Raw genomic sequence first — 13,939 nt, 5'->3', positions numbered from 1 at the left:
GATAGAAGACGGGTCCGAATGGTCAAATGTCACTGGGTGGAGGTGACAAAGGTGTAAGATGCAGGAGAGAGAGTGATACGAGTTGCATGGAGGAGTGGAGTATTATGGCTTTTAATGCCTCCTCTCGACCTCCACACACTACTGAATGACGACTGCTGTCTTTCACTGTGTCGTTCTTCCATCTTTCAGCCTCCCCTTTCCAGCGTGAACCGCAACAGACTGACATCGCTTCTCCAGAGGACTAACTGCATGCGGCTATGCTGGGGGCAATGACGCGGCGCTGACAAGCCTACGACGGGAGAAGTATGTAGCCCGGAGGAGCTGTGCCCCATGCCCGGCTGGCGCGGCGTCGCTGGCGACTGATTTACGGGTGGTTCGGCTATTCGAGCGGTTACATAAGCAGAAATATAGACGCGGGTCTGTGCGGTGCAGCCTCCGTGTATTATATGTACTTTTTTGGCGGGATCCTTTTGTGCCAGACCCACGAGCGGAGCGACGATGAACCCGGGCGACATATACCAGCCACCAGGCGGCTACAGCCCCGCCCGCCAGAACCAGCGTCCCCCGCAGCCGCAGCCTTTCCCGCAGCAACCGTATCCTCCACCGCCTGCAGTCCAATATGGCGATCCCTTCAGCGCCCCCCCACAGCGGCCGCCTGCTGCTTCCCTCCAGAACATGTCCCCCGCGTGGCACGAGCCCCCCCACGCGTCTCACCCTCTCCAGCCGACGTCGCCGACCGGCCCTCCAGCTCCCCGGTACTCGCTTCCGACGCAGTCATTGTCCCCCTTCAACGGCTCCCCGGCGTCTGCGCCCGCCCCAGCACCATATACGATGGGCTCACCGCCCAATTCTCATCCGCCTATGCATGCATCTCCGCCCCAGCACATTCGTTTCCACGCGAACCCGTCACATCTTCCGCCCCAGCAACAGCCTGCCCCGTCATACTCGTATCCAAACGGCATTGATGACCGTCTCACCTCGCCGCCTCCTTTGTTGCCCCACCATTCATCCCAGTCGTCCATGTCTGCCATGCCCGCTCCAGTCCCAGATAACATCAACTACGGCCCCCCGTCTTATCCTCCTCAAGGGTATGGCAACGCCGCAGACGACGATATGAATGACTCCCGCCCTCTTCTTGCACACGCGGCGCCTGATTCTCGGTTTGGTATTCCTCAGTCAACAAGCGCAATGTCCATGACAGCTCCGGCCGTACGATATCAATTGAGCGATGCAGGTGCTGGAGATATGGGCGTCACGATGTACACGGGGAACGGTGATGCTGAAGGGCAGAATGGGTTTGGAACTGGTGACGGCGTAGGTGCGGGCGGTGAGGACGAGGTCAATATGCACTATGGACCCGTTCCAGCGAGGATCGTCAGGCGAAATAGGACGCAAAAACGCGTCCAGTGAGTTGGGTATTCCTCTCGCATTAGCCCAACTAACCGTTCGCAGACTCTTCCAGGGCCATCTCGTACTTGATATCGAAGTCCCTACAATGCTGCTCGAGCAGTGTCCAATTCGCCAGGGAAACGAATTCACCAAACTGAGATATACAGCGGTTACCTGTGACCCAAATGACTTTGTTGAGGACATGTATACTCTCAGACAACGATTATACGATCCACCCCGACAAACGGAGCTTTTCATTGTCATTACAATGTATAATGTTCGTCCTTCACGTCTATTATAATAACTCGGTGCTAATGGCAGGCGTAGGAGGACGATATTTTGTTTTGTCGAACAATGCGAGGCGTGATGCAGAATATTGCTCATCTTTGTACGAGGTCAAAAAGTAAGACCTGGGGAGTGAACGGCTGGAAAAAGGTAGACTCTTTTTTTTTTTTTTTCAGATTCGCTCTCGAACTTTTGTATTCATGGCCATGATAGGTGGTGGTGTGCATCGTTGCAGATGGTCGAAAAAAGATCAACCCCCGAACTCGATCTGTCCTCGCCGCGCTCGGTGTATACCAAGAAGGTGTAGGTAAGAACATGGTCAATGGAAAGCCTGTCACAGCACACGTATACGAGTATACTACACAATGTGAGTAGGACGCCCTGCAGCAGTCAAGTTGGACGCTCATAAAGGTTAGTGTCGATAAACTCTAGTGGAAAGATTGGGCCTGCCGGTTCAAATACGGTGCCAATCCAAATGTTGTTCTGCCTCAAGGTTCGTCGTCGCGCAAGAGTCGTGTCTTTTGTCTTCTGATGCTGACCCGACACTGTAGGAGAAGAATCAGAAGAAGATCAACAGTCATCGATGGTTCTTCAAGTAAGGCTGCCTCCTTGCATTCGTTCTTCTGGAGCTGAAGAATTACTTTCTAGCGCTTTTGGTGCTTGCCTTCGGCCAAACGTTTGCGTCCTTCTTGACGTCGGTACGCAACCTGGACCCGATTCGATCTATCATCTTTGGAAGGCATTTGATATTAATTCGAGTGTTGGGGGTGCTTGTGGTGAGATTGTTGCGTTGAAGGGAATGTTCTGGAAAAATCTACTGAACCCTTTGTGCGTCTGGCGGGACCTGGCCAATGTTGGATTGATGAACTGATGACGATGGTAGAGTGGCAGCGCAAAACTTTGAGTACAAGATGAGTAACATTTTGGATAAACCTCTCGAGTCGGTTTTTGGATATATCACCGTCTTGTTAGTCTCGTTATCACTGAACAACTCGACCATGAGCGGCACTGACATGATTCATATAGGCCGGGCGCTTTTTCCGCGTATCGATATATCGCACTACTCAACGACGAGAAAGGAAACGGTCCCCTAAAGCAGTATTTTGTTGGAGAGACGATGCATGGTTCTGGTGCCGGTATCTTGTAAGTTTAATATCCCGTGAGCTTTGGTGACCTTCAAATTAATGCCATCCTTGCAGCTCGTCCAATATGTATCTCGCCGAAGGTTTGTTTTCGTTTTTGACTGGAAGATTCCCATTTCTTGCAATGACGAGCTGATCTCTCGATAGATCGTATCCTTTGTTGGGAGCTTGTGAGCAAGAGACAATGTAAATGGAAGCTGCATTATGTCAAGTCGGCCTATGCTATTACAGACGTGCCGGACACGGTTGCTGAGCTGGTTTCTCAAAGACGAAGGTGGGTGAAGCCCACGGTCGTTACAGTGATCGGTGAGGCTGATACTCATGTTGCGCAGATGGCTTAATGGGTCTTTCTTTGCGGCCATTCATTCTATCGTCCATTTCGGCTATCTTTATCGATCTTCGTGAGTGTATTCTGATTTAATCTCACGCTTTTGCTGAAGCCTGCAAAGCCATTCATTTACTCGGAAATTCTTCCTGCACATAGAGCTGGTCTATCGTAAGTTGATTATGAGGGCTACCCTTGCGGAAAGGAGAATTAGTGACAATCTATTTCAGAAACATTGAACATGGTTTTCGCCTGGTTCGCTTTAGGGAATTATTTCATTGCTTTCGTATGAGACCATCTTCAGTTACGCCCACCGTCAGCTGATTTAAAGTATAGTTTGTTCTTACCGAATCTCTCAACTCCCTCGGCACTGCTTGGAAATACGTCAACACGCCCTTGCATTATATCTATATTGCGCTTTTGCTATGGTGTTTCCTATTAAGTTTGGGTAACAGGCCTGCTGGGTAAGTCTCATCTTTTGAGTAGGAAATAGTTGCGATCAAAGACTTTAACTAATGAGCGGTACAGTTCTAAAATTGGCTACACTTCAAGTATGGTCGGATTCGCTTTGATCACAATATATATGCTCTTTGCTGCCAGTGAGTCCTTCATTACCCTTGGTTTACTTTTGGAGTCTGGCCGCTAAACCCAGTCAGTTTATTTGACGGTAAAAGGTGTAGAAGACATCCAGGCGGCAGGCGAGGTAACAGCGAGCACTGTACTTGGGAACAAAATCTTTAGGAATATCGTAATATCGTTGTTGGCGACATATGGTCTGTATATTATCAGTTCGCTAATGGCTCTTGAACCCTGGCATATGAGTGAGTTGGTCTCACACCAGCTTACAGGCGATGGCGGTGTGTTGCTAATAGGTTGGGTAGTTACTTCTTTCTTTCAATATCTTTTACTCGCCCCGTCGTACATTAACGTACTCAAGTACGTGCTCATATACCTGCTTTTCTTCTAGAATCCCCTTACTTACTGTTCCACAGCGTATATGCGTTTTGCAACGTGCACGATGTGGTATGTTCAACTCTGCAATCCTTTTTTGTTCAGTGTCATTTGCTGACCCCGCCATTAGTCTTGGGGTACTAAAGGATCCGACAAAGTTTCTGACGATCTTGGTGCCGTCAAGTCCTCAGACGACAACAAAGACGAAGTCACTGTTGATGTACCGATTGAACAAAAGGATATCAATGCTGTATACGCGGCAGAGTTGCAAATATTGGGAAACAAGGCTCCGAAAGAGGTGCGGGTGGTTAACGATGATCAGAAACAAGAGGATTATTATAAAAACGTTAGGACGAATGTGAGTTTTCCCTTTTTTTTTTCGGTAACTTGAAGAGGAAAATCCTGATGTTGCGACCAGGTGTTGCTGGCTTGGACAATGACCAACGGGGCTTTGGTGGCTGCGATCTTGTGGGTACTTTATTTGGCAATAAGCAAACGCTGACGGCCGTTTCAGGCAAGTTAGCGGTGGTGATAGTGCAGTAGCGACGACGTATATGGGTGTCTTGTTGTAGTATGTCCATTGCTCTCTTATTCTCTTTTGGTTAAAGCTTACGCTACGTATTCTTCTACAGCACTGTAGCTGGTCTTGCCTGTATGTCGCTCTCCACATTATGACTGTCAAGCACAATGCTGACGCCTTTCGTTGCAGTCTTCCGATTCCTTGGATCTTCAGCATATCTTCTCGTTCGTCTGTTCGTGGGAGAGTAGGGGATAATGAAATTTGATACATGCTCTTGACTTGCATATAATTTCACGTTACAAGTAAGTAATGCCCGATATCTGGAGATTGGAAATTCCTTGATGGTTTATTGCCAGTTGTACGTCTGTTTGAGAGGAGGCGATGATGTTATGGTGTGTATAATGGGATGACATGTATCGGTCCTTGGATGTTTGATGGTATTACTGCACTAGACTGTCCGCGATATTCGAGACGCATCATGCTCACATACATGCTTCAGATCACCGTCGATTTGTCATTCAGTGCTAAAATATTTCTTCCCCCCTCAAAAGTTCCATACGCCTCTCGGCCAGTCCTTCTTGCCATCATTCTTTGCGACCTTCAAAGATGGAACTGAATTCATTATAACCAAAAGAGGGAACGCTTACTCGGTATCTGGGGAATGTTCACTGTCAGGGCAAGGAAAAAAGAACGAAGAGGGGATGACGGAAGGAGTCAGTGTCGGAGGAAAATCAGTATCGTCGTCGATGTTTAAAGAACCGGACCGTACATGAAAGGACGGGGAGGAAGAGCGAGAGTAAGACCGATGGGAAGAGGGGCGGAAAATGGGACGATATGTTACTGCAGCGTCCAACAGTGAGTCTTGTGATAACGATAGAGACGTGCTCCGAGCTTCATCCCCAACAGGCATTGCAGCAACTTCCCCTCTGCCTTCCCAATTTAGCTCACTAGCCATCTCCACCGCTTCCGGCGGGTGTGCTGCGACGGCCTTTCTTACCCGTCTTGTATCCCGATCTTCAATGTCTCCTAAGACAATCTTCTCTTCGCGTAAATAGAGTAAGTGGGTGATAAGTCTTGCGATCTCGTCATCCTGCTCTTGAGTACAGGTTTCGGCGGGAGGAGGAAATGGGGTAATGGAGGCCTCAGAGTTGGGAGTAATTTGACTTTCGTTTGTTGTTTCCCTCAATTCGTCCATAGGATTACGAGTGGCCTCAGCCTCCCACTCAGCTTTTAATCTCTCGCTTTCCTCATTCAATCGGGACTCAGTCTCCCTCTTCATCTTCTTATCCGCCTTTTTTCTCTCCCTCTTTTTCCTCCTCCGTTCCACCTTCTTCACCATCTTATGTACTTCATCCCTATTCGCTACGGGTGCAATGTCAATGGGGTCGAGGTAGGAATATATGGCGGTCGAGTCTTTACGGACTGCGCAAAAGAATTCTCGACTATAAACATGAATATGAATTAGGTTGGTACACGAAAGGGCTCTTTTGGCTTGGAAAACTTACAATGCCATGACGCAATTAAGATCGACTCCTTCTTTCCACTTATACCCTATCCCACTCTCGGCTGGCATCCTTTTTTTTTTGTGAATCAGCATCGGCCAAAAATTCGTGTGCCAAGCAGGACAGCCTTTGAAAAGGGGAAAAAAGTATGATAAGACCAAAGGGAATAGCAACTCACGTATTTGACCTTTGAAATTCTAGCACATCTTCCATGATTGCGGCCATCCCTCTCCGGAATCTCCGTTCATGTTCTTGGTCCAGGACCCATTTATGTTCCAGTAGTCGCTCGTGAGTGCGCTCACGTTCTTTCTTGGAAATCTTGTCGTTTTTGGAGTTTATCATTACCTCAGACGATAGCATGAGGGACGGCGGAGGTAGAATGGAATGACGGAAAGGTTGCGGATCAATATGGAATGGACGATGAGAAGGGGACAGGCGACCGAATTCTGGTCGAGGAGGCGAAGGGACGACAAACATGCGATACTTTGCTAGACAGCCTATCGTTCGGAATCAGGGCGTCAGTCGCGGTACTTTTTTGCTCTCATTTTTAACTCACCTCGTCTTTTGGGATCAAGCAAAGTTACTCTAAGATCGCCTACCTGCTCATTCCAGAGCTTGAATCGCCTCACGCGTGCCGTGGGCCGCTCATCAATCTCTGCAGCGGGAGGGGGAAGCTTGCTACCTGCCAGTTGGGGAGGTCGGGGTTCTCGAGTGAGACTACGAGGGAAGAGATTGGAAGAGAATAGTTTGGAGGAGAGCGAGGCCATTTCGGAGAGGGAGAGAGGCTGTAACGGGGGTTTCTTGAAAGGCATTTTACATCACTGATTTACTCTTGGTTACTGATCGCGAAAAGCGGATTTTTGCAAGTTAAAAGGCGGAAAAAGTTGTGCAAGCTGGCAATGAAGACCGCTGGTTGTCAAGTGGCGAAGATTTTGGGGGTGAGGCTGAGGCTGAGGACGGGGATGGGGATGGGGTGCTCTGATTGACGCGTGGTGATGTATAGGGATAAATGCAAGAGGGTTATGGTGGTGGGAATGGTGGCCTGGAAAAATATCAAGGTTAAACACCTTGAACTGAGAGGTGCCGGTCGAGGCTCAAATCCAGCAGAACTCCGTTGCCTACGTTCTGACCTGAATAAAAGACAGGTCTCGAACCACGCCAGAAACAGGAGAAGTAGATGTTCAAAGGAAGGGACGTACAGAGGAGGAAGACCGGACGAAGGAAGGAACAGATATTACTTTCTATTCGTTTGCCTTTGGTTTGTCGATTTGATGTATTATAAGGATGACGACGCATCGAGCCGAGCTATAAGATGTGAAAGGATCGCGGACCTTCTGTACTAGGATACCTTGCCGAAAGCAGTTGTCAGGCAAAACTGATCCTGGAGAGCGTGAGTGTAACTTCACAGTATAACAGGTAATGGAGAGTTAAAATAAAGCGAAGTTGAACTTACACACTTAATGCTTCGTCCGATATCATCATCTCAGCAGTGAGAGGCAGGAAAGATAAGCGCTTTATAGTCCAGCTATCAACCTAGGCCTTCCCAATATTCCGCGCTTCACATATCGATAGGATACCCGGAGAGAGAGGTCTTAAATGGAAGTGATTCTCAACGGAAAGAAGAAATACGTCGGCGCTCTATTTGATATGGTCGATCAAGTCGACTGGGTAAAATTAAGGTCTTGACGTTGAGATATGCGCTATAGGCAATGCGATCTGTTTATCTCCTGCATCTCTTGTACATTCAAAATTCATATATTATTAGTCATATAAATAAGTTGTCAGCTTCGGTATCCATACATGAAGCAAGAAGGTTGGAGACATCTTCAGTCCCAAACGGACAGACCGTCATTCGTTTCATGAGGGATTAGTAGTGGTCACTGGGCCAGTAACTAATCGTTGAGCTTTACACCTGGGTACAAGATGTCAGCTTCGAAACTGGGATTGATCCATCAAGTTGGAAGGGTAACTTACTAGTGCGTACACGAGTTAAGAGAAAGATAGTCTCGACTTAATAATCCAACAAGCAAAAATGTCATCCCGAATTCGGGCAAGAAATCAGATACTTTAATACCTGTGATCGAATTTCTAATAAGCTTTGTAATTAAGCTTTGTTCAGGCTAATGCAGTTTGTAACTTTCTCTTATCAACCCAGAAGCTGTGTTCGGGGAGATGTTTTACCCTGGAGAGATGCATGAGATGTGTACCTGATCAAGCCGGCTTTTCGGCTTCACCCCGAGGGGTGTGTCAATCACAGCTTCACATCTGTCGTCTATATAGATTACCACCCAATTTCTTATCCACCGCCACCGCAACATCGCACAACATGGGTATATTTACACCGTCTGCTCCAGCCGTACTCAGCCCGGTCCACCCCCCACTCGGAATCCACCCTGCGTACACCTCGCACCCTCAGCCTGTCACGCTCGTCTTGAAAGAGCGCGTCTTTTCCTTTAGCGGCGATGACTTTGGGGTCAAGGATACGAACGGACAGGTGGTGGTGAGATGTCAGGGGAAAGCGCTCTCATTTAAGGATCGTAAGGGTATGTATCGTCTTGTCTTCTCCGAACGGTTTCATGTATGCTCTCTGGTATGCGATAGAGCTGATGAGATATCATTGAATATCAGTGATCACCGACCCAAATGGCCAGTTCCTCTTTGGCATCCGCAATAAGCTCATCGCCATCCACAAGACATTCATCGGTGAGGACGCACATGGGAACGAAATATTCCGTATCAAAAAGAAACTCTCTTTCGGTTCACACCTGGTTGCCACTTTCCACAACCCTGCCACCAATTCCCCTACGACTCTTGTTTTGAAAGGAGACTTCTGGGGAGGGTCTGCTGATATATCCATTGAGGGTGGGCCGGTAGTGGGCCAGATTTCGAGAAAGCTGTTTAATGCGCGAGAGTTCTGGGGGGATAAACAGACTGTACGCCCTTTCCCTTCCCTCATTATTATCTGCATGCGGGGGCAATGGCTGATAGAGCATTGCCGCTTAGTACTTTTTGACAGTAGCCCCAGGCGTGGACCTTGCGCTCATGGCAGCGGTCTGTATATGCTTCGATGAGGCGAAGAATGAGGAAAATAACTAAATGCGGACATGACGGTAGCTACTGCTCTTTATTTGATTTCACTGCAACGTAAGAAGTGTATAATTATATCACGATATGCATACATATTGTATAAGCAAAGAAACCGATACGATCATGAGTATGCATAAGAGATCGCAATACTATCACTTCATACGTTTAACTAACCTGTTGTACTGTCAGCCGCTCTATCGCTCAACTATACTCACCTAAGGGCAATTGGAGTTGGAGAGAGCGAATCAGTCCTTCTTGCTGATCGGTAGGCGGTCTTTCTCAAATTGCCCGACGGCTGACATGTACAAGTAATGTACAGTTCGAAACAAATAAACGAGCCATATTGTTAAAATGTCGATGAGCTATGTTGGTAAATTAAATTACATATTCGACCAAAAGCCCGTGGGTCTCTGATGAGAACGGAGCTTGATTGACCATGAGATAAACCATTCAAGGATGAGAGAGATGCTAAACAGGTTGCCTCTTATCATAGGTAACTATTGCTCACATTATACAAAGCAACCACATTACAACATGACAGTATCTTCGTCCTTATTTGTGCTCCTCGCCTCTACTTCCTTATTTTCCTCATCTGCCTTCTCGTGCACAGTGGCCTTTATCTCTTCTTCCTTTTTTGGTGACCCACCTTCACCCATTACGATGTCCATCAAATCCTTATTGGCCTCGCTCCCTGCATCCTCCACCCATTCTGTCTCTGCCTCAGGGGTTTCCATATCCATCAACAGTAGCCCTTCACCATTCTTTTCATTAGTGTCTGACGACTGGGATTTCGATCCATTGGATGCCGAAGTAGATGTGGATTCTGAATAGTCAGGAGGAAGGGTAGGAGTTAAGGTGTTGTTGCTTTCGAGGATGATAGAGTTGGAGTGAGGAGGGACGTCGACGTCACTTGGTCGGGTTGGAGATGATTCAGGTGATGAAGGTCGATCGCCTTGACGAGCATATAACAACTGTGGCATTGTTAACCAGCCGTTCAAAGATCTCGAAGACGTACCATATACGGTCCCCCTTCCATCCAAATACCAGTCCTATCTCCAATGATCGCTTCCCACTCGACCTACAAACGACAGTCAGCTACCTACCATGAAAAGACTCCAGTACTCACTTCTGTAGCCTCATGCTCTTGTATCTTCCACCATCTATCATCTTTGCCTCTAACATACATATACAGATGTTTTTGACCAACCATAGCACCATCATGGAACAATATTGCTCGCAAATTGAACTGGGTATACGATCAACATCTGTCTTATACATCGACACGTAGGTATGACTCACGACATGCTGGTTATACTGAGGATCGTCTGTCTCAAACGCCTCTGCAGAAGCTGCTTTTTCCTGTTCTTTTAGCTCTTCCTCCAAATCTGCGACTTTTGTTTTGAGAGCCGTGAGTATCGTCTCAATCTATTAACAGCAATCCAGTCAGCCATCATCACAACAAGAACTCGCTGTGAAGCAACTGACCTTGCCCTTCATTCCCTCGCGAGATACTGCTCGCGTTATATCGACGTTCTTCGGTTTTGTCCGCAGGTTTTCTATAAGTCTAATGACGAGTCAGTATAATACATCTTTATTTCTCAGGTAATAATTACTTACGCTGCAAAACTATCGAGGTAATTATTGCCCTAGACGGCCGGAATTTCCGTTAGAAATCGAACTGGTGCAAATAGTTTATTCACATACATCGTGCAGAGTCAGAGACTCAATCTTTTCCTTGATCCTTCTCGCGTTACCTGCGGAAACGGCTTGTAACCCTCTCCTATTAGCAGCCCACGCCGCATTGCTCTGTAAAAACCGATCTATATCCCATATATCAATACTGCATAGTCATTTGTATTTCCGAAAGTGCGAGGCCAATGCCACTTACCAAGCGTAATCTCTTCATCCAACTTCCAAACCTCTCTCGCTGAACTGGGCTTCCAATCCAGATACACCGTCAAAACATCTCCCAACTTTTTGATCGACGTTGTTTGGGCTTCGGGACCCCAGAACACATCCGCGAGTTGGGTGTACACGTCATTGCCTGTAGGCTGGCGGACGAATGTGACGTAGGAGGCCGACGTAATGGAATCTGGAGTATGGCCGGTGACTTTAGTTTCAAATACGCTGCACACGGGACGCAACAGAGGTCAGTTGCAAAAGAATGAAGAGAAATGCCGTTAATGCAAACGTACCGACGACACTCTTCTCGAAGACGATTGAGCTCGTCTTCGTCCTTGGCCATCCCTTGCAACCTCGGTATCGCCGCACGCTCAAAGAGATCAATGAATATCAGTTGAAAATCTGTTCAACTTTCAGGATCGAGTACTAGTCATAAAGGGGACTTGGACGCACCCATTGTAGGTAACAGGGGCGGAAGCTGATTCCTCTCAGAGCCTTCAGTGATAATTTTGGCCGTATCGTCAATCTCGTAAAAGCTGAACGGTTCATCAATCATACGTCCGAATGAGTCACTTAATGCTTGAGTTCCTGAACGCTCAATTAGTTTCGTTGATATAATACGATAGCTCGTCACAGTGTACTTACGCTCAGTTAGAATGTCATCTCCACTAGACGCAGAATCAACATTTTCCTGAAAGGCAGTCTGGATACGCGGGACAGCGGCGAAAGCTTGCAAAATCTGGGCAACGTATGTGTAACGTCCGGACGGGGAATAGAAAACAAGTGGGCTGAACGGGTTTGTCAGATGTTTATATAGAAAAAATGTTAAGGACTCACACTCCATCGCCCCTTTTTGTTGGCTGCGGTCTTTCCTTATTCGCTTCAGCAGATGCGGAATGGAAACTGGCCGTCATAAGCGACTCTTGTATGGCTTTATCCAGGTCTGCGTCTTCATTTGAAGTCGTATTATTATTCTTCAATGATGTGGTTAGCATTAGCACCAACAATATTTTCATGGCGAAAAGTGACCTACCTGCGATGTCGGTACCAATGCTAACTTCCCATCAACATCGTCTTTCGTGCTCGGACCGAAAGTCACTCCAATGGTCCCAGGCATATCAGATTTCGGACTAGGTGGCGGCGCTCCGCTAGCCCTTTCGCTTCTTTCTCTTGAATCTCGCTTCCCATCAACATCCATCGCATCTTGCAATGGTGCTGCTTCTGACACAGAATGTTCCACATTTTGCGAAAGAGCAATAGCTTTTCTTAGTTCCTCACCTTCGGAATCATTACCATCGTCTACCTCAACTGGTAGGCCCTGCGTACCGAGACGCACGGACGGTGAACGAGGAGGCAAAGGCGGTTGGGGTAAAGGGTGGGAAGCCGGATGTGGCGATCTAGGTTGAGTGGGAAGGAAAGGGTTATTGGAACCGAGAGGAATATGTGAGTGTCGTGGTTTGGGAGAGCCAGATGGGGAGTCAAAGACTTCAATGACCTCGCGATGTTCCACTGCGGGTATACATCAGATGTTGGGTTTCAAAATGTCGGACTGATAAGCACAAACCTGATGTTCCTTCACGGTGTCTGGGGTTGAATCCACCGTACATAGATTCCGCTACCGTAGTTGGTTGCCACTGCTAGGGGTTAATGTCTTTCTGCGACCAGGTATCGCGAAGAACTCACATTGGCGCCATCACCAAAACACCAATTCACGGCCGGCTCAACAGAATGAAAACGAGAAGCTGCTTCTCGAGCCAACATTGGGTCGATGCCCATGTCCTTGAGGGCCGAGAAAGTGGAGTCATGGATGGACATGACCGGAAGATAGGGGATGGTGAATGCTTGGAGATAATCGGAAAACAGATGTCGAAAGCGAATTCAAACTTAATAAGTGATGCAGAGTGTCAGTTGAATGTCCCAGACAATTCCCGGACTCCCGGGCGGAAAAGTGGTGACGTGGAAGCAGGATCGAGAAGTATTCACGATTCCCTTTATCGACGGAGGTGTAGGGAAATACCCGGGTCTCCTATTGTTTAAGCTGCCAGTTGGTTCCGTCCCACTGCCACATGACTCTTTGGTATCTACGGAATACAAAGCCTTCAACCTATTAGTACTGTAGTTAAACTGAAGATAGGTCGTTAAGTAGGGTAGTGCTATAATTGCAACTCGTCGGGTCTCATGTATGTTGAGTTGTTGTGTGTGTGTGTGTATTATCAAATATAGGCTCAATGAGCGTAACTAACAGTTATGTACCTATGTACTTTTTTGAATCTACCATGAGCCGTTTGTTTGTTTTTTTGGCACCCACCCGTGGAATGGGGAGTTACTGTCACAAGCTTTTTTGGATCGTTCTTCTGTCGTCTTCCTCGTCCTAGTCAATCTCCTCCTGCTGTCTCTCTCTCTCTCTCTCTCTCTTCTCTGATATACTAACTAAATACATCACTGATACTTCTCCTCCTACTACGCTCACTGTCACCGGCGGTCATTGTACTATATCTCGGTTGCCAGCCTACACCACTACATCTGCCTACTACCGCGTACTACATCTACAACACCTTTCCGCCACATAACCACCACCTCTACCGGGAGGATATAATCCCGATGGCTAAGGGAGTCACTCGTAGTCGAGCCTACGACTAACCTACGCTTGGCGCTACGTACACCGCAGTTTCAAGCTAATTTAATTTCGAAACTTGACTCGTACCTACACATTGGACTACACTTCTGTCTTCTTTCTAATCCGGTCCTAGGCCAAAGTTCCCTGCGAGGGAAGAAATGCCAGGCTTTTCGGCTTAAACCGAAACATATGCATTGGGCGGCTACAACAATCTGGTGT

General features: G+C 47.5%; 4 protein-coding genes across 4 annotated transcripts; 2 read left to right on the top strand and 2 right to left on the bottom strand.

The window, feature by feature from the left end:
• The first annotated feature begins 429 nt into the window (after positions 1-429).
• On the top strand, positions 430-7,340 carry CNC00050 (chitin synthase, putative). The gene is made up of 29 exons (XM_024656642.1): positions 430-1,406; positions 1,453-1,666; positions 1,717-1,824; positions 1,888-2,041; positions 2,091-2,167; positions 2,226-2,269; positions 2,323-2,502; positions 2,558-2,641; positions 2,701-2,817; positions 2,874-2,899; positions 2,964-3,090; positions 3,149-3,217; positions 3,266-3,312; positions 3,372-3,427; positions 3,478-3,605; positions 3,670-3,740; positions 3,798-3,962; positions 4,023-4,077; positions 4,134-4,164; positions 4,223-4,450; positions 4,511-4,560; positions 4,607-4,663; positions 4,725-4,744; positions 4,802-4,914; positions 4,969-5,467; positions 5,519-6,077; positions 6,138-6,260; positions 6,316-6,402; positions 6,465-7,340. Exons 1-24 carry the CDS (start codon positions 499-501, stop codon positions 4,858-4,860), a joined length of 3,075 nt encoding a protein of 1,024 aa, XP_024512337.1. The 5' UTR covers positions 430-498; the 3' UTR covers positions 4,861-4,914; positions 4,969-5,467; positions 5,519-6,077; positions 6,138-6,260; positions 6,316-6,402; positions 6,465-7,340.
• CNC00045 (chitin synthase, putative) lies at positions 5,103-8,147 on the bottom strand. The gene is made up of 7 exons (XM_024658913.1): positions 8,089-8,147; positions 7,568-8,026; positions 7,314-7,495; positions 6,671-7,156; positions 6,293-6,611; positions 6,118-6,186; positions 5,103-6,054 (listed from the first exon to the last, which is right to left on the bottom strand). The coding sequence occupies exons 4-7, from the start codon at positions 6,924-6,926 to the stop codon at positions 5,256-5,258; spliced, it is 1,443 nt and encodes a 480-aa protein (XP_024514253.1). The 5' UTR covers positions 6,927-7,156; positions 7,314-7,495; positions 7,568-8,026; positions 8,089-8,147; the 3' UTR covers positions 5,103-5,255.
• Positions 8,148-8,331: 184 nt separating this feature from the next.
• Positions 8,332-9,315, top strand: CNC00043 (hypothetical protein). Its single transcript, XM_024658912.1, has 3 exons — positions 8,332-8,657; positions 8,743-9,047; positions 9,118-9,315. Exons 1-3 carry the CDS (start codon positions 8,441-8,443, stop codon positions 9,208-9,210), a joined length of 615 nt encoding a protein of 204 aa, XP_024514252.1. The 5' UTR covers positions 8,332-8,440; the 3' UTR covers positions 9,211-9,315.
• On the bottom strand, positions 9,296-12,985 carry CNC00040 (expressed protein). Its single transcript, XM_024656641.1, has 17 exons — positions 12,787-12,985; positions 12,668-12,737; positions 12,137-12,612; positions 11,941-12,077; positions 11,749-11,891; positions 11,557-11,691; positions 11,397-11,505; positions 11,090-11,328; positions 10,906-11,021; positions 10,819-10,847; positions 10,687-10,765; positions 10,501-10,626; positions 10,328-10,447; positions 10,217-10,279; positions 9,710-10,172; positions 9,417-9,626; positions 9,296-9,375 (listed from the first exon to the last, which is right to left on the bottom strand). The coding sequence occupies exons 1-15, from the start codon at positions 12,916-12,918 to the stop codon at positions 9,729-9,731; spliced, it is 2,418 nt and encodes an 805-aa protein (XP_024512336.1). The 5' UTR covers positions 12,919-12,985; the 3' UTR covers positions 9,296-9,375; positions 9,417-9,626; positions 9,710-9,728.
• Positions 12,986-13,939: the final 954 nt, after the last annotated feature.

This window comes from Cryptococcus neoformans, assembly GCF_000091045.1.
Source record: "Cryptococcus neoformans var. neoformans JEC21 chromosome 3 sequence".
NCBI lineage: Eukaryota > Fungi > Basidiomycota > Tremellomycetes > Tremellales > Cryptococcaceae > Cryptococcus > Cryptococcus deneoformans.
Note: the sequence above shows the minus strand (reverse complement) of the source record. Positions and strands in the feature narration are given on the sequence as shown.